The sequence below is a fragment of the Capra hircus genome, chromosome 12 (genome assembly GCF_001704415.2).
Source record: "Capra hircus breed San Clemente chromosome 12, ASM170441v1, whole genome shotgun sequence".
NCBI lineage: Eukaryota > Metazoa > Chordata > Mammalia > Artiodactyla > Bovidae > Capra > Capra hircus.
Window position 1 is genome coordinate 50,341,092 of NC_030819.1, and position 20,597 is coordinate 50,361,688.

A 20,597-nucleotide genomic window follows, 5' to 3' on the forward strand; every position below is an offset into this window, starting at 1 on the left:
CAAAAGGGCACGCTAAAGGAGTGTGTGCTGAATATGTCATTCCCCTCGTTGTGACAGTGGTCTCAGGGATGTATATTTACGCCAGAACTCATGACTCTAAGATGCAGTTGTTTATATCAATTATACCCAAATAAATCTATTTTGAATATCTAATTAGCTCTAACCAAATTGCCTCTTTGTGTGTCCAACTCTGTGGCCCCATAGACTGTAGCCCATCAGGTTCCTCTGTCCATGGAATTTCCCAGGCAAGAATACTGGAGTTGGTTGCCATTTCCTACTCCAGGGGATCTACCCAACCCAGAGATCAAACCTGCCTGTCTTGCATCTCCTGCATTGGTAGGCAGATTCTTTATCTCTAGAGCCACCTGAAAGCCCAGATTGCCGCTACATAGGTTATATCAGTTCCCTCTCCCATCAGAAGCACTTGAGAGGCTGTTACTCTGTTCTCTCTTTAACCAGGTATAGTATTCAAATTTTTTATCTTTACGGATCTGATAGGTTAAAAGCATATTAGTGATATTTTAATTTTCATTTCTTTATGAATGAAAAGGAACATGTTTTCATATTCCTAAGAGCCCACATATTCATCTTTTCTAGGTATCATCCATTAATGTCTTTTACCTTTTTAAATTGTGAGATTAGTCATTTTCTTATTTATCTTAGGAAAATTATATTTTTTAGGGAAATTAGGCCTTTATGATACAGGTTGCAAAAATTTGTTTCTCAAGTTTGCCATTTGTATTTTGATGTTGCTTATCATCATTTTGTCATGCAGGTATTTTAATGAAGTCAAGCATTTTCATCTTTGGGTTTCTTTGTTTTGTATTGCTTTGTCTTTTGTCATGCTTAGAAATCTTTCCTTCAGATATTATGCTTTATAAAAGTTTCCCATGATTTCTTTCTTTAAATAGTTATATGGCTTCATGTTTATGTTGAAATTTGCGTCCAATCAGAATCTTTCCTGGTATAAGATGGGACATATGGGAACAACTTTATTCCTTTCCAGATGACTTCCAACTTTCCCCAGCGCCATTTATTAAATAAGTCTTCTTTTCCTCGAATTGATTTGAGGAATCTTTGTTGTCTTTATCGTCTCCTAACTCCCCACAGGTGTTAGGATCTGTTGTTGGACCCTATATTCTGTTTCCTAGATCAGTCTGTTATAATTGTAATTTTATAAAAGTCTTTAATGTCTGATGGGTCTGGTCCATCACTTGCTCTTTTTTCACTTTACTCATCTAATTAAGAAAAATTTAACCAGATATGCATTTGTAAGTATTATTTTGAAATGTATGTCTTGTCCTGTGTCCTGCAGTATTAATTATATGTGCTGAGCTGTGCTTAGTCGCTCAGTCATGTCTGACTCTGTGTGGCCCCATGGACTGTAGCTTACAAGGCTCCTCTGTCCTTGGGGATTCTCCAGGCAAGAATACTGGAATGGGTTGTCATGCCCTCCTCCAGGGCATCTTCCCAACCCAGGGATTTAACCCAGGTCTCCCACATTACAGGCAGATTGTTTACCCTCTGAGTCACAAGGGAAGCCCAAGAAGACTGGAGTGGGTAGCCTATCCCTTCTCCAGGGAGCTTCCCAACCCAGGAATCTAACTTGGGTCTCCTGCATCACAGGAAGATTCTTTACAAGCAGAGCTACCAGGGAAGCCCCATTAGTTATTTAAATATACACATTTGTCTGAACTGGGAAGGGACTACTCCTTTAAAAAAAAAATTCATTTACATTGGTAAAACTAAAAGCTGATTATTTCCAAGATATCTCAAGGACTAATAATTTGTATAAAATTTGATTTTATTTATATGCATGTTTTTAAGGAATACTCTTTAAAATTTATTCAGATAATAGTAGTGACAGAGCATCCCTTATTCTCTTTTTTTTATACATTTTCATATTCTAGTATGAAAGACATTAATTTACTTAAAGCTTTGGAGATTTTTTTTTCAGTTTTCTCATTTTCTTAATATTGCTATAAAACAGTATAAAATACTGGAATAATTTCATTCTATCAATTTATTTTAGGGCTGCTAAGTTGCTTTAGTTGTGACCAACTCTCTGTGACCCCATGGACTATAGCCCACCAGGCTCCTCTGTCCATGGGATTCTCCAGGCAAGAATACTAGAGTGGGTTGCCATGCCCTCCTCCAGTGGATCTTCCCAACCCAGGGATTGAACCCGCATCTTTTATGTCTCTTGCATTGGCCGGTGGGTTCTTTACTACCAGTGCCACCTGGAAAGCCCATTTTAGGACTAATTTGACACTATAATATTGCTTATTGTCAAGTCTTTGGCAAGTCGCTTTTATGGTTCTCAGTTTCCTCTTGTGGAAAATAAGGGGTGTTTAAAATTCTGTGATTCTAAGAACAGAGAGAGATTAAGATATTTGGTGTATTTATCGCTGATATTGTCTCCAGCTCTCCAACTTCGTGTCTATAAATGAGGGCGCTATACGTAAGTGACCCTGAGTGTCTGGTCTTCTCAGTGCCCTGGGACAGACAGTTTCATCAGTGCTGAGAGGTCAGCTCTAGGAAGCCTGGCTTCTTGATCATCATCCACTTGACCTGTGCTTTCCTTATATTGTCACTTCTCTTTCTGGCAGACACTTTCAGCATCCTCTGAATGGAACCAAGAACCCAAACGTAAATGTAAACGTAAATGGACTAAAAAGAAGCATTCATCACTTAACATGAAACTTTCTGAAGATTTTGAAGCCTTTAGCTTAGATGCCCCAGAAGAATCTGAAGCAGTCAGTTTTGTCTTCATGGATGCAGAGGAGCTCTGGGATTTGGGTCCGATGAAGTCATCTAAACAAACAGAAGTTAAACCACAATTCACAGAAGCCATCTCACAGAAAATGGCCGTTTCCAACATTCCTACTGCCCCTAGTTTCTTAACTGCACCCCTCTATGTTGGCTCTGCTTTCCACCATCATCCCAGCTCAGCACTGTTTGGTTCTCCAGCTGGTCCCAAACACTTCGGTTCCCCTAAGAAGTACCTGGAGATGGGCAGTGGTGCCGACGTTTCCCTGGACATGGCGTCTTTTCCCAGGCTGCATCTCCAGGGCTCATCTTTGCAACTTGCTGCTGCTCCCAGAGCCTCCTTTAGCCCCAGGTCACAGCTGCCCAAAACTGATCAAGGGGGTGCCACAGGCTTCAGTGCCCTCACTGCCCTTCAGCTGGATTCTCTCCCGCGGCCGCATCTTTTTTCCTGTCCTTCTGCAGGTCTTCTCCCTTGTCCACTTGTGAAGTCTGTCCTTTCTTCCCATGCCTCTCCTCCCTCCCTACCCAGGGGTGTTGTTCCCCCTCCTCCCCCTCTACCTCGGGGGGTTGGTATTCCCCCTCCTTCCCCACTTCCCCCTCTAACTGGGGGAATTGTTCCCCCTCCTCCCCTTCTACCTGGGTGGAGTGGTGTTCCTCCTTCTCCCCCTCTTCCCCCTCTATCTGGGGGAATTGTTCCCCCTCCTCCCCCTCTATCTCAGGGGGTTGGTATTCCTCCTCCTTCTCCTCCGCCTCTTTCCTCTCCTCTTCCTCCTCACCATATCCCATCTCCTAGGAGTGCCAATTATAAGCTGCCAGTGGCTCCATCTGGCCCTGCTGAAGATGCCCAGCTGGACATTCCTCTGTTAGCTGGGTATGATGAACCTTTGTCATTAGACTCCTTCCAATATGATTGTTCATTTTTTGAATGTTCTTCTGAAATGGAAAGTGATGAAACAGGAGGACTTCTGGCGAGTAGGATTTTTAAAAAGCTGGCAGAATATGACCTGAGAAGTGGCTTTACTGCAAGCACTCAGGCACAAAATGATGAGGATGGCCTAGCTGGCAAAACAAGCTGGAGGAATTACGTGCCTTCGACTGAACTCTTCAGGCTTCAGACCAAGGTACTAGTCTTATCTCTCCATATATCTGTGCTTCATTAGCTTCAAAGTTCAGGATGGTGCTACACAAAGTAGCTCCTCACCAGACTGCTGCTGACATGAGGAGCTAGTGCCAGAACGCAGCTTCCTTCACTGAGAAGCCAGCTGAACAAACAGTGTGCTTGAGAAAAGCTGGTGCTTACCTACCTATTTTTAACTGTTAGGCCAGAATATCATGGAAGGGAGTGTTAACATTCCTCAGTTGAAGGTTAGCATCCCTCAGTGGGTCCTGGGGTAAGACATTAATCTCCTAGGTTCTAAAACTGCTGAACTGCAGTTCACACCAATTTCACATTGCAAAGTAAAGCACAAGTGTTGTAAGTACACTCTAAGTATTAAAAGTTCTCAGGAATATGACTCAACATGTGAGCTTATATTAGAGGTTAGCATTCCGTTTGTGAAGCTAAATCACACTCTGTAAATTTAGTTCCTGCAGTGGTACTAAGACCCAATCTTATGTCTGTAATTAACTTGTTTTGATGAAATATGCTCAGTCGCTCTGCCATGTCTAATTCTTTGCAACCCCATCCACGGTAGCCTACCAGGCTCCTCTATCTGTGGAATTTTCCAGGCAAGAGTATAGTAAAGTAGAAAAGTAACTTGGTTTAGTGTCAGTTCAAGTCCCAACGCTTCCACTCTGTGATCCAGGGCAAGTCAGTCTTTCAGTCATCCATGAAATGGGAGTAACAAAAGTGTCCAGCTCGCAGAGAGGTAGACCAGCTACCAGCAGCCCCCAGCTGGAGAATTGCATGTGAAAGCAGCATAGCACACAACACTCTCTGAGCCAGAGTGTTGGGGTTTAGGTCCTGCTGCGACTGCTTGTCAGCTTTGTCACTTTGGACAACTTGCTTAAGTTTTCGTACCTCAGTGTCCTCATCTGCACAGTGGGTTCAGTGACAGTACTTCACAGGAAGCAGCTCACAAGAAAACAGCACTCCATACTAGGTGAGGGCCAGCTGGCACATTCTGTCACTCCTGTTAGTTTTCAAATTGTTGCCATAGATCCTATCACCCATGTGCTTGCCTGCACCCCCCCTTCCCCTCCACGCCCTGTGTTAGTTCGCCTTGGACCTGGAGGCTGTCTGCTTCTCACTTAGGATCCCAGGATCAGGCTTGCAACACTTCTGTAAGCATGTGATGAAGATCCATCTTAGCTGGAGTGGACAGGGTATGTGAGCACAAGGAAGGTAGCTTCAAAGAGCATGTTCAACATAATTTTATCTTTAGTGGAAAAGAGTCATTTTCATATTTCGTCATAAGGACACATTTTAATGTTGAACAAAAGGAACCATGTTATTTAAAAGTTTGAGAAACATTGTTTCAAAGAATTACTAGAAGAAAAAAATGTATAATATTTTAAAAAACCTCCATACTTGAACCCCTCTACTGCTTTATTACAAATGCCACCAGATATAATACTTACTGTCCATAGTATTTATGAGATTCCCAATAATACTGTTTGCACATGAAAAAACTTTGATTTTACAGTAAAGATGTCTTAATTCCCTGAATTGAAAACATATTATTGATCACATAACTCATGTAATGAAATTGTAATAATGTGGCTGAAATTTTGTTTTCTTAATTTCATAGGATGGATGCTGGAAACTTACACAAGAACTGGGATTTATATTAAAACTTAACACAAATATTTTAAACAGCTTTCTTGAACAAAAAGGCATTCGATCTCTAGGTATGTCACCATTTTTCCATTTATAAATGTCATGCTCTTAAATGTTACACATTTTTGTAAACCAGTGTTCTAATATATTTGTTACATGTGAAAGGGATTACATTTGTTAATCATCAAAGAATGGGACGAGTTTCTAGTCATCTTTACCATTAAGTAGGGTACTACCTGTGCAGATCTATTAGCATAAGTAGCAGTGACTGCTGTAAAAAGATCCAAGTAGCCTAAACACAAAGATCACTTTCACGCACACCTCATAGTCAGGTGTTGGTCCACAGGAAAGTTCCACTCCACACAGCAGTTTGGACACGTAGACTCCTTCTATACTGCAACTCGACCGTCACCAACATGTGTCTTTACAGTTACTCCTGGTGAAAAGAAAAGAAGAAGAAAAGATTACTCTGGCATCATCCACCTGGTAGACCAGAGGGAGAGAGAGGAAATGTGGCAAGGATGAGCCTCTGAGCCCCACCCAGATATTAACACAGGGAGTTGGGAAATGTACTCTTTGAATTGCACTAGACCAAAAATAAGGATGAAAACTTGCACCGGCAGAGTGTTCTAGTTTCTGGAGTGAAAGAAGAGCTGACTAACTCCTGCCAATAACATTTATTAACCCTAGACAAAATATTTTAAAACCACTCTCTGAAGGCCTGGAATATAATCAGAAGCAGGCAGAAACTAGCAGGGACACAAACCTTGAAAGAAGAGAAACAAATTAGGTGAGCTCCACTTTTATCCAGCTTTTCACCTGAAGGCGCTTCTCAGTTGACGAGGCACATGGAGGTTAGAACTGAAACAGAAAGTGTTCATGCGATGATGGCACAGGGGTCAGCATTTGAGGCTGAAAGCACCTCAAAATTAAAGGTGAGAATACTTAATGGAGGGGACCGCAGAGCAGGGAGCTCTGAAAGCTGCATTGAAAGCTCCCTCAACTTTGGTTTGGGGATTGTGTGTGTGGTTTTTGTTGTGTTGATTTATTTGCTTGTTTTTAGAGAAACAAACTGCTATATCTGCTAGTGGAAGAAAATACTTTGTTTTACTCTGAAGATTCTGCAATTGTTCAGGCGTATCATAATTCATAGATTGCCTAGAATAATGCTAATTAAATGCCAGTAAACTTTGTTTATTCTTTTTGTATGGCATGTACAAATTTCGGAGGGTGATAGTGTCAGTGGTCCCTCTTCTTACCTTATGTAAAACATTCTCATCAATATTGGCATCATCTGTGTAATACTCCCGGTAGATTTTCTCAAAGTCTGTTCACTTAAAATTGCATGGAATGACATAATAAACAAAAAATTTTGACTTATCCACACACATCTCCCTCAGATCCTTGGCTGTCCCCTAACCTATACATACACCACTGTGCCTTCAAGGAATCCAGATAAAAGCCACAATCCAGAAGCTAGAGGGCTGAGCAGAGATTTCACCTGTCACCAAGTGTTAGGAAGACAGGATTTGGTGTTCAGATTACAACAAATTAGGCTTGATAAATGTCTCAGGCTTTCCATTGAAACCCTAGAAGAGACTATATCTCATGATCAAGAACTGTCCGACAGGATAAGGGGGAAAAAATTGAACAGTCCCACCCTAATAAGGCCTAAAGCAAAGCCTTCAGAGGATCCACCAGAACAAATGTAAAACCATGAAAGTCCTAGAAGGACACAAGGAAAACTGAAAAATTCAAAGATATGTGGAGATTATGCAACATGTTACAGAAGAAAATGTGAGTCAAAAGAGAAATCAAAAAATACCTTAAAAAATAAAAAAAAACACCTTAAGACAAATGAAAATAGAAATTGTGGTGGTTGTTATAGTTGTTTAGTTGCTAAGTCATGTCCAACTCTTGCAACGCCATGGACTGTAACCTGCCAGGCTCCTCTGTCACCTGGTGGCTCAGCGGTAAAGAATCTGCCTGCAATGCAGGATGTGCAGGTTTGGTCCCTAGGTCAGGAAGATCCCCTGGAGAAGAGAATGGCACCCACTCCAGTATCTTTGCCTGGGAAATCCCATGGAAAAGAAAAGAGAAAATGGAAATACAACATAGCAAGATTTATGGGGTACAGGAAAAGCAGTTCTAAGAGAGAAGTTCATAGAGATAAATGCCTAAATTAAAAAATAAGATGCTTAATAAGCAATCCAGCTTTTTCTACAGCCATTGAGAGGCTAATATGATCTTTATCCCTCGATTTGTTGAACACATTGATCAGTGTGTGGATATTGAACCGTGATGTTAACTCTTCTCCACATGTTTTACTAGAATTCACCTGTGAAGCTGTGTGGTCCTGGACTTTTGTTTGTTGGGAGGATTTTGGTGTGTTCCCCCCCACCCACCCAGTTCAGTCTCATTGCTGATAACTGATCTGTTGATATTTTCTACTTTTCTTCCTGATTCAGTCTTGTTGTTCAGTGGCTCAGTTGTGTCTGACTCTTTGTGACCCCATGGACTGCAGCACACCAGGCTTCCCTGTCCTTCACCACCTCCTGGAGCTTGCTGAAACTCATGTCCTTTAAGTTGGTAATGCCATACAACCACCTCATCCTCTGTCATCCCCTTCTCCCCCTGCCTTCAATCTTTCCCAGCATAAGGGTCTTTTCTAATGAGTTGCCTCTTCCCACCAGATGGCCGAAGTATTGGAGCTTCAGCTTCAGCATCAGTCCTTCCAATGAATATTCAGGATTGATTTCCTTTAGGATTGACTGGTTTGATCTCCTTGAAGTCCCAGGGATTCATGAGTCTTCTCCAATACCACAATTCAAAAGCATCAGTTCTTCGGCACTCAGCCTTCTTTATGGTCCAACTCTCACATCCATACATGACGACTGGAAAAACCATAGCTTTGACTAGACAGACCTTTGTTGGCAAAGTAATGTCTCTGCTTTCTAATACACTGTATAGGTTTGTCATAGCTTTTCTTCCAATGAGCATGCATCTTTTAATTTCATGGCTGCAATTAACATCTGCAATGATTTTGGATCCCAAGTAAATAAAGTCTCTCACTGTTTCCACTGTTTACCCATATATTTGCCGTGAAGTGATGGGACCGGATGCCATGATCTTAGTTTTTTGAGTATTGAGTTTTAAGCCAGCTTTTTAACTCTCTTCTTTTACCTTCATAAAGAGGCTCTGTAGTTCTTCTTTGCTTTCTGCCATAAGGGTGGTGTCATCTGCATATCTGAGGTTATTGATATTTCTCCCAGAAATCTTGATTCCAGCTTGTGCTTCATCCAGCCTGGCATTTCACATGATGTACTCTGCATAGAAGTTAAATAAGCAGGGTGACAATATACGGCCTTAACATGCTCCTTTCCGAATTTTGAACTGGTCCATTGTTCCATGTCTGGTTCTAACTGTTGTTTCTTGACCTGCATACAGATTTCTCAGGAGGCAGGTAAGGTGGTCTGATATTCCCATCTCTTTAAGAATTGTCCACACTTTATTGTGATTCACACCATCAAGGGCTTTAGCATATTCAGCAAAGCAGAAGTAAATGTTTTTCTGGAATTCTCTTGCTTTTTGTATGATCCAGTAGATGTTGGCAATTTGATCTCTGGTTCCTCTGCTTTTTCTAAATCCAACTTGGACACCTGGAAGTTCTCAGTTCATGTGCTGTTGGAGCCTCACTTGGAGAATTTTGAGCATTACTTTGCTAGTGTGTGAAATGAGTGCAATTGTGCAATAGTTTGAACATTCTTTTGCATTGCCTTTCTTTGGGATTGGAATGAAAACTGACCTTTTCGAGTCCTGTGGCCACTGCTGAGTTTTCCATATTTGCTGGCATATTGAATATAGCACTTGGGAGATCCAGTCTTGGGAGATCATATATTGCTAGGAATTTTTGCATTTCCTCTGTGCTGTGCTTTTAGAAAATAAAAATGGGTCAATCTCTGGGCTCAGTAGATATAAGCATTCATTTTCAATGTTGGTATTTTTCATAATAGAGTAAAATATCTTGATTTGGATAAGGACACTGGTTACCTGTATGTACTGTTAAAATCATCAAAGAGAGCTATTTATTGATCTTGAAAAGCAAAAAAGGTTTTAATCTCACACTTCAGGAAGCAGGCAGACTCCAGTCTCGAGCCCAGAGAAGGCACAGTAAGGGAGGGGGCTGCTAGCTTTTATAGGAGGGGGCAGCAGGGGACAGGAAGTGCCTCTGATTGACTGGTGCATATCCGACTTCTCAGAAAGACCCGGGAACAAAAAAAATAAGCAGAGAGCCTGGGAGCTGATTTAACAGTTGCAGGTTTGGCTGCCTGAGTGTGTAGTACTTCTGGTCAAACAGAGCATTTATAGGAACATGAAAATTATCTAAATTTTGTTTTACTGACTGGGCCCTCAAGGCACGAGCAGTGCTAGAAAGTCTATTCCAAGACTACTGATCACTAGGAATAATTCGATATTAATACAGTGGTCTAATCAGTGTATCAGTTGTTCATCTGTTGTATGCTTAGGTTTATTCCTCTGAGGTATTTGCAGCAGGAGCCTAGAAACTAAATTTCTTTCAGTGAACTTCGCACATCTCTGGATATTTGGAAAGTTAGGGTGCAGGGGGGACTCTGGATGGAATTAAGTTGCCTAGCAACCATCAGGATACTATGATAGACACTTGTTCCAGTTGCCCTCCTTTTTTATTTAAATAGCTGGCTAGTTAAGGACCTTGGTAAGTATTACAGAGTTTTATGATGTGCTCATGTGTTCTGGTTTAATAGTAATATTAATGTAATTCTTCAACGGAACTGTTATAAACAGGTACTGTTTGGGATGCAGTGTCTCTTAACAGACATAAACAAATGCTTCACTTCCAGGTGTAAGAGGAAGAGAGCGCCTTCTAGACCTGATCGCTACATTTCTAGTGCTGCAGTTCCTTCGCACCAAGTTGGAACAGGAGGGAATAATCGTCAAATCGCTGATGAGACTGGACGATGCTTCCATTCCCAGGTGACTTTAACTCATTTATATTTTCAGTCATTTCTTTTTATTATATTTGTTTATCTATTTGCCCTCAGCCTGTTTGTTTCATCTTGTTTGTTTTCATCATGAGCAAAAGAAGCTGTAGCAAGTGTATGTGTGTCGGCCAGGTTTTTATTGTACTGTTTTGTGGATCCAGTGTAATAATTACGGAGAGTAATTCCTAAATTAACAATGATGCCCCTTCTCCCCACAGAATTATCTTAATCATGAAAAGAAATTGTTTAGGCTATGGGGAAATACATTCCTATTAGGTACCCTAGTCAGCAACCAAACTCTTTTAGTGGATTTCTTGTAATAAGCAAGACACGGGTAGAGAGCAGGCCAGGAAGCAACTTTAGGTGCTCATAAATAGCACCCCAAGTCCTAAAACATTATGAATATGGCTAAAGGAAAATTTGTCTTTATATATATTTTTATTCCAGAAAATAGTGGAATAAATATTTTTTACTGATTTTTTTTTATTTTGTAAGTTTTTGTGTATAATAAACCTCTGCATTTTGAAATCATCTTTGAATTTATCTTTAAAAATTAACAAATTTTTTCACATCCGCGAGTCTTTTATTGGTCATTTATATGCCAGGTAGCAGCGTCAGCAAAAAACAAAACAAGTGTTTCCACCTAAAAGAACATCCTGTCTCCTCATTTGCCTTTTCATGTAGTGCTTCTCTCCCAACTCTAGATCCACTTAGATAAAAACAGCTTTACTGGTAACAGATCTTAAGGGGAAAAATATTGATCAGGAGGCAAGAAAGCTATTGATAAATACCTCCCAAATACAAAAATACTAGTCAGCAGTTACTACACCAACTACCAGTTTCACATACAGTCTCCCTTTAAGGCTAAGATGATCCTATTTTACAAGCGGTAGAGGCAACAAGTTCCAAGAGAATTCAGCCTTCTTTGAAACTAGCCCACATGCTCTACAGCGGACACTATAAGCACAGCTTTTATGGCCACCGAGACCAGGGTTCAGATCCAATGGGAAGGGGAACTGGAGAGTAACAATTTTTTTAACCACTTTTACATTGAATAAAAGTGGATCGTAATTTATGCTGAGCGATTACAAATCAGCTATGTTTTTATGAAGTAATTGGAAATAACTATTTTACAACTATTTCCTATTTGAAAACATTTTTTCAAGGCTGTAGTTCACAAGTGTGTGTATGGAGGGCAGGAATGTGGAAGATGAAGATGGATTATTTAGTTAAAAAAAAGGCTCAACCATTTCTTAACTACCTTGTAAAAAGCTGCAGCGAAGTATAAGCACAGAGATAACTGTTCAAGGGAGCCTCTCACTGGAGCTCTTCCACTGTGTGCAGGTCGGACAGTGTTTGCGCAGAAAATGGCTCAGAGAGTTACTGTGCTGCTGGCTCCTGGTTCAGTGGTCCTCTCACTACAGCACATGGCTTGTATGTGCTTTTGGAAAATCTAACATTTCCTGGGCCTGGGACAAGAATACAAATAGAAACTTACATGCTATATGTCTTAAGTATTTTAAAATTGCAGATTTAACTTGCAGTTAAATACGTTTAAAGCTCTACCCCAACAAATACAACTTTGTAACCACCTAGAAGACCAGGTTCAGATCTAGAATTCTGGGACCTCCCTAAGTTTTATGCTTAAATGTGGCAGCGTGTGACAAGGATGTGACAAGTTCAAGGGCCCCAGCCCTTGGCTGATGCCTGGTACCACAGAGGCCTTGGCGGCAGGTATGAACACTCTGCTTGCTCATCAAAGCTGCATCTGTACCCATGCATATGATACAGTGTTGTGTATATACACACATGCACACACACACACACACACACACTTTTTTCAAAAAAGGCAAGATAAGGGGAAAACTAACAAAACTAATAAAATATTTTCTTTGACGGAGAAGGAGGAGACAGAATGGAAGTTAGGTTTCTCGTGTACTTTGTTTTATGAGACTTTGAAACTGTGTAAATCTTTTACCTAATAAAGTCCAGGTACCAGAGAACAGAGGTTGAACATGTTAAATTATACCATGGGAATGTAGTCAGCAGTGTCTGGAATATGAGGAAATAAATGGCAAGAGAAAAAAGAGAGGAGACGTGAAACCTATAAATTAAAGGACATTTAAAAAAAAAATAGAAGGACGTTTGAAAGGAGGCAAACATAACCCTCATTTGGATCCTGATTTGAACGAGACCCATTGTACTTTTTTCTTTTAAAAAAAGACAGGGAAATTTAAACATTACCTGAATATTCTGTGATATTAAAGAATATTCATAACTATTTTTAAGTTTCACATTTAAGAAAAAGTTCTCATCTCTTAGAGATAATATGCTGCTGCTGCTGCTAAGTCATTTCAGTCATGTCCAATTCTGTGTGACCTCATAGACGGCAGCCCACCAGGCTCCCCCATCCCTGGGATTCTCCAGGCAAGAACACTGGAGTGGGTTGCCATTTCCTTCTCCAATGCATGAAAGTGAAAAGTGAAAGTGAAGTCGCTCAGTCACGTCCGACTCTTAGCAACCCATGGACTGCAGCCCACCAGGCTCCTCCATCCATGGGATTTTCCAGGCAAGAGTACTGGAGTGGGGTGCCATTGCCTTCTCCGAGAGATAATTTAGATAAAACTAAAATAAATGAGTAAATCTATTTGTACCTTCTCACAGTTCAGTTCAGTTCAGTTCAGTCGCTCAGTCGTGTCCAACTCTGCGACCCCGTGAATCACAGTAGCCAGGCCTCCCTGTCTATCACCATCTCCCGGAGTTCATTCAAACTCACGTCCATCGAGTCAGTGATGCCATCCAGCCATCTCATCCTCTGTCGTCCCCTTCTCCTTCTGCCCCCAATCCCTCCCAGCATCAGAGTCTTTTCCAGTGAGTCAACTCTTCTCATGAGATGGCCAAAGTACTGGAGTTTCAGCTTTAGCATCATTCCTTCCAAAGAACACCCAGGGCTGATCTCCTTCAGAATGGACTGGTTGGATCTCCTTGCAGTCCAAGGGACTCTCAAGAGTCTTCTCCAACACCACAGTTCAAAAGCATCAATTCTTCGGTGTTCAGCTTTCTTCCCAGTCCAACTCTCACATCCATACATGACCGCTGGAAAAACCATAGCCTTGACTAGACCCACCTTTGTTGGCAAAGTAATGTCTCTGCTTTTCAATATGCTTCCTAGGTTGGTCATAACTTTTCTTCCAAGGAGTAAGCGTCTTTTAATATCATGGCTGCAATCACCATCTACAGTGATCTTGGAGCCCAAAAAATAAAGTCAGACACTGTTTCCATTGTTTCCCCATCTCTTTCCCATGAAGTGATGGGACCAGATGCCATGATCTTTGTTTTCTGAATGTTGAGCTTTAAGCCAACTTTTTCACTCTCCTCTTCCACTTTCATCAAGAGGCTTTCTAGTTCTTCTTCACTTTCTGCCATAAGGGTGGTGTCATCTGCATATCTGAGGTTATTGATATTCCTCCTGGCAGTCTTGATTCCAGCTTGTGCTTCTTCCAGTCCAGCGTTCCTCATGATGTACTCTGCATAGAAGTTAAATAAGCAGGGTGACAATAGACAGCCTTGACGTACTCCTTTTCCTATTTGGAACGAGTCTGTTGTTCCATGTCCAGTTCAAGGACCGATTAAATTCTCCACTTCTGGAAAATTCCCTGCTGGTCCAGTGGCTAGGACTCCACACTGTCACTGCCAACACCCCAGGTTCAATCCCTGTTCTTAGAACTAAGATCCCGCAAGCCATGCAGCTCAGCCATAAATAAATTAATAAATTCTCTACTCCCAACAGCACCAGACACGAAAGAGGTACTCAGAAAATAATTAACTGAGCATTTAACTATATGTAATATATAACTTAATTTTAAAAAGCAACATGTTTTAAATGAATATCTAGACTAATACCTTGAAGAACTAGTGGAAGGGACTGTTTGATTTACAGGCACAACCAGTGAGCCACCTCCTCTTTTTAAATGTTTCCCAATTATGATATCCGCTGGAATAAGTATTAATAACTTTGAGTCTCCTTTTGAATTGTAGTGGCACAAACTATTAAGTCAAGATTTTGAAAAACGGTGAAGTATATTCCATCACACATCATAACACCCATGCCGTTACCCTATCACTGTTATTGTGTGGGCAAAATGATTTGTTGGCACTTTATAACAATATTTTAAGTAATTTTTGTTTCCTATTTATGCATATTTAAAGCTTTTATATATTTTCGGCTTCATGATGTACATAACATTAATGCAGTAGCATGTTGCTTGGAGATATATGAACAAAATTTTCATGTTAGTAGAACCATCAAAATTTACAGGCCATCTGGATTCATGAGAATATTTAAAATCATCTTGCTGCTTTCAGTAGTCAGTAACTGTCAGTAGACTAATAATTATTGGGTCTTTTTAGCCATGTTGGGTATGCCAGCTATTTAGTATGTTCATGTCATCATATTCAGCTAACATTTATTGATTGCCAACTTTGTGCCAGAGACTGTTAAATTTTAAATTCATGCTTTTTGTTAATCCCCACAGCAAACCCATAGGATCTTGTATCACTGTCATAACTGAAGAAACAGACTTCCAGTGATAAATGAAAGCTGTAACAATATCACACAACTAGGGAATTCCCTGGTGGTCCAATGGTTAGGACTCTGCAGGTTCACCACTGAGGGCCAGGATTCAATCCCTAGTCAGGCAACTAAAATCCCACAAGACAGGTGGCCAACAACAACAAAAAACCAATATCACAACCAGTGCTGTGTGATCAGAGGCAGGATTTGAACCCAACTCTAAACTACCACACTACTCTGATGGCCTTTTCCCAGTTCATGGTTGGGGGGGCAGGGGCGGGGAAGATGGAGAAAATTCTCCAGGTTTTCAGTTTCCCCCATATTCTTTGGTATATGTCACCACTTGTTTGCTAGCAAGTTCTAGCAGACAACAAAACAATGAAGAAGTAGCTAACTAATACTAATGAGCGATCCCATGGTTTTTCTGAGTCTTTAGTTTGAATAATTGACACCATTTTCTGGACACAAACTTGAAGTTTTTATGTTATGCACATTTTACAAGTAAGTTGTTCCTCATTTGTGTGCTAAAATTAAATATATACCAGTATCTTGGGTGACTCTCAGGTACTTTACAAGTAAATAATGGAGTTGAGAATTCCTGGGACAATAAAAAGGAGAGAGAAATGAAAGCCTTTGTAAAATAGCATCAAGCTTGTCCTTGAAGGATAGAAAGGAGATGACAACAAGCAAACATGTAAAGGGCTGGAGAAGCTGTAGTTGTCCTGGAGCGAGAAGAACATGTGTCACATGCGGGGAAGCTGGGCAGTGAGGGGGCTACTCTGTTTCCAAGTAATTGAATAAGTTAAATGCACCATGTCAGGCAGGTGGAAGAATTTTCACAAAATGTCAAAGGAAAAAAAAAGAGAACTGTTTTTATAATCTTAATTTTTGACAGATTTTGTCTGATATAATGTGCTAGATTTGGTACCACATGACATTTCATATGTAATTATATTCTGAAATTGATGGAAAGATGTGTTTAATCTAGGAATATTCCCTGGGATTGTGAGAAAATAAAGAAAGCCAGTGAGTGGCTCAGAAGAACTGAAGGGCAGTACCCATCCATCTGCCAGCGGCTGGAGCTGGGTAAAGACTGGGACTCTGCCACCAAGCAGCTGCTGGGGATCCTGCCCAGAGATGCCCGCTCCCCTCCTCACAGGCTCCTTAAGCACAGCCAAGGCTGACGCTCATGCACTTGTCTTTTAACATGCACTCATGCCTCATGTATATGATAATCAGATATAATAGATGCCTATAATGAAGTCTAATTATGATTTTATTCAGTATAGCAATCACTTTAAAATAAATGGAAAAAGGCTTTTGTTTCAGTGAACTAACAAGCAACTATACAATAAAAATTTCAAGGAATTCCCTGGTGATCCAGTGGTTAGGACTCCGAGCTTTTAACACTGTGATTCTGGGTTTGATCCCTGGTCAGGGAACAAAGATCCCACAAGCCAAGCAGTACAACCAAAAAAAAACTTTTTTAGATAAAAATTCTAATATTACAGACTTTTTTTAAACCAGAGGTTGGGGGAGGGTGGAGATTGGATAAAGGTGATCAGAAGGTACAAACTTCCAGTTACACGATAAATAAGTACTAGGATGTAATATGCAGCATGAAAATATAAAACACTGCTATATAGTACATGTGAAAGTTGTTCAGAGACTAAATCCTGAGTTCTCATCACAAGGAAACATGATTTTCTTCTTCTTTTACTCTATATCTGTGTGAGGTGGTGGATATTCACTAAACTTACTGTGATCATCATTTCATGATGTTTGAGAATCAGAACATGGTGCTGCCATCTTAATCTTATAGTGTGCTAGATGTCAATTATATCTCAATAAAACTGGGAGAAAAAATTAAATCACTACCCTCTTTGACCTGTAAACTCCACTGGTAGGAATTGTACTTCTAGAAATTCATCTTACAGAAACATGGACACATTGACACACACAGGTATCATGTGCATATATACATAGTGCCATCATCCAGCATATGCAATAGAGCTCATCTTAAAAGCTATACAAATAGGTGTTTACGAGATAGAAATCTATGATGTCATATTCCAAACCTCTGAGGAATAGAAACTTTATTTCTGTCTTACACACTTTGAATTTTAAAAGTTGAAATTAAAAAAATTAAAAAATTTTACAAGGAACGTATATACTTAGTTTTTATTTCAAAAATACATAAAAGCAGAGTAGTGTAATGACCCCCATCAAGACTTAAAGTATTTTGTCAATTGTTTTACATGTAGAACAGTCTTCTCTCCCCTCTTGCTGTCTTACCGAATGTCCCACATTCCGGATATGTCTGACTGTGTCCATTTCTCTTTCCCCATATTTCCTGTAAACTGGGAATTAAATCTGTAGTCCCGAGGAGATTAAGGATCAATGTTTTTGTCAATGTGAACCATGAAGTCTGGTTTATCTGCTTTAATAATGTTAACATTGATTAGCAGTTTTCCAATATGAAGTTGTTTCCCTACAACCAGCATATATCTGTGGAGAGATACTCAACATCCAGTTCCTTATCAGTCTTTCAGCTAATGATGCTGTTGTCTGAATCATTTTAAGAAATATTGTGATTCTCTTTTATTTTCTTCTCATTAGCTAGAATTATGAAATAATAAGCTATCCCCCATCAACTGATGTTGCTTTATAATATTTTTAATTATAATTTAAATATTTTATTTAAAATATTTAATATTGTAAATATCTCAAATTATTAGAATTGCTGTCCTTCTTTAGAGGCTGAGAGTCCCTGGAGGGCAGGCTGTGATGTATTTATCTTTATGTTCCTAAAACCTAGGATGCTCTTAGCGAGCCAGCACAAAGATCTGCTGCATCAGAGTCGTACTCTGTTAATTTAAAAGTTAATTTTATAAACTAAGTTGTCAACTAAAAACTGTCACTTGCCATCTGCCTCTACAAGGATGAGGTCATTAGCCACTGCAATCTGACCTACAACACCCCCTGAAAGGAACTTGGGGCCAGGATCAGGAATGAGACGGTGCTTTGGGAAAAACTTGCAGGACTGGCTTTCAGATATTTTCTGGAGATTTTATGAGCCCAATTCTCACACCTCCTCATACCTAGAAAAGCACTAAAGTCATTAACAAGGACACCTGCTCCTAGCGACTAGCAGCGGCCCTCTGCCAAAGCAGGTGCTTGAGTGTGAGTACTCCCTTCACTGAAGTCACACCTGTGCTGAGCCCCCACCTCTTAGGAGCACTTCCTCCAGTGCTGGGGAGAGCCTGTCTTCTGCACAGAGTTCTCATTTTACCCCAAATAAGACTTCGCTCACAATTCTCACCTTGTGCATTTATATCAATCAACAAAATTCAAAGTTAAAGAAAAAGCTCCTCTGCCACAAAGTCTCTATTTGCTAATTTGCAATACAAAGAGAAAAATATTTCACCTAACTACTGTGGGAGCAAAGAAGAACTAAAGAGCCTCTTAATGAAAGTGAAAGAGGAGAGTGAAAAAGTTAGCTTAAAGCTCAACATTCAGAAAACAAAGATGGCATCTGGTCCCATCAGTTCAGTTCAGTTCAGTCGCTCAGTCGTGTCCGACTCTTTGCGACCCCATGAATCACAGCACGCCAGGCCTCCCTGTCCATCACCAACCCCCGGAGTTCACTCAGACTCACGTCCATCGAGTCAGTGATGCCATCCAGCCATCTCATCCTCTGTCATCCCCTTCTCCTTCTGCCCCCAATCCCTCCCAGCATCAGAGTCTTTTCCAGTGAGTCAACTCTTCTCATGAGGTGGCCAAAGTACTGGAGTTTCAGCTTTAGCATCATTCCTTCCAAAGAACACCCAGGGCTGATCTCCTTCAGAATGGACTGGTTGGATCTCCTTGCAGTCCAAGGGACTCTCAAGAGTCTTCTCCAACACCACAGTTCAAAAGCATCAATTCTTGGGTGCTCAGCTTTCTTCATAGTCCAACTCTCACATCCATACATGACCACTGGAAAAACCATAGCCTTGACTAGACCCACCTTTGTTGGCAAAGTAATGTCTCTGCTTTTCAATATGCTTTCTAGGTTGGTCATAACTTTTCTTCCAAGGAGTAAGCGTCTTTTAATTTCATGGCTGCAGTCACCATCTGCAGTGATTTTGGAGCCCCTCAAAATAAAGTCTGACATTGTTTCCATTGTTTCCCCATCTCTTTCCCATGAAGTGATGGGACCAGATGCCATGATCTTCGTTTTCTGAATGTTGAGCTTTAAGCCAACTTTTTCACTCTCCTCTTTCACTTTCATCAAGAAGCTTTTTAGTTCCTCTTCACTTTCTGCCATAAGGGTGGTGTCATCTGCATATCTGAGGTTATTGATATTCCTCCTGGCAATCTTGATTCCAGCTTGTGTTTCTTCCAGTCCAGCGTTTCTCATGATGTACTCTGCATAGAAGTTAAATAAGCAGGGTGACATCACTACATGGCAAATAGATGGGGAAACAGTAGAAACAGTGACAGACTTTTTCTGGGCTCCAAAATCACTGCAGATGGTGACTGCAGCCATGAAATAAAAAGATGCTTACTCCTTGGAAGAAAAGTTATGACCAACCTAGACAGCATATTAAAAAAGCAGAGAGACTACTTTGCCAACAAAGGTCTGTCTAGTCACAGCTATGGTTTTTCCTGTCGTCTGAGAGTTGGACTATGAAGAAAGCTGAGCACCAAAGAATTGGTGCTTTTGAACTGTGGTGTTGGAGAAGACTCTTGAGAGTCCCTTGGACTGCAAGGAGATCCAACCAGTCAATCCTAAAGGGAAATGAGTCCTGAATATTCATTGGAAGGACTGATGTTGAAGCTGAAACTCCAATACTTCGGCCACCTGATGCAAAGAACTGACTCATTGGAAAAGACCCTTATGCTGGAAAAGATTAAAGGCAGGAGAAGGGGACGACAGAGGATGAGATGGTAGGATGGCATCAACGACTCGATGGACATGAGTTTGCTTAAGTTCGGGAGCTGGTGATGAACAGGGAGGCCTGGTGTGCTGCAGTACATGGGGTCACGAAGAGTCGGACACCACTGAGCGATTGAACTGAACTGTGGGCGAGAATTCATTTGGGGGGGCACTTTTGGTCAATCACTTATAACCTGGGCAAATTACTTTTTATCACGCTCTCTGATTTTCCGGGCGGGGGGGGGGGCGGGCCATGCGGAGAATCCCTACTAGAACTTGGAAAATAAACGTTTTCCTTATCTTTAAACAGCACTCCCCTAAACTGTAACAGCACTATGAGTTGCGTTTGATTGGATCCTAGGCGTTTATCCTAGCTACATCACCCAGATAAGAATCCCGGTATGTGGACAGCATTCGGCCAGGGAAGAGGTTTCGCCGGGTATCTCTCTGGCCCGCCTGCTCCACTCCCTTCCTGCTTCCCGCAAGCCCCGCCTGCCCACTCCCCGCCCCGCTCCCCACCTCACTGCCCAAAGC

General features: G+C 40.9%; 1 protein-coding gene across 1 annotated transcript in view; it reads left to right on the forward strand.

The window, feature by feature from the left end:
* PARP4 (poly(ADP-ribose) polymerase family member 4) overlaps positions 1-17,013 on the forward strand; it is a 72,329-nt gene extending 55,316 nt beyond the window's left edge. Inside the window, exons 31-34 of the mRNA XM_018056522.1 lie at positions 2,610-3,890; positions 5,520-5,619; positions 10,429-10,561; positions 16,131-17,013. Coding sequence (XP_017912011.1) covers positions 2,610-3,890; positions 5,520-5,619; positions 10,429-10,561; positions 16,131-16,326 — 1,710 coding nt within the window. The 3' untranslated portion in view covers positions 16,327-17,013. The remainder of the gene's footprint in view (positions 1-2,609; positions 3,891-5,519; positions 5,620-10,428; positions 10,562-16,130) is intronic.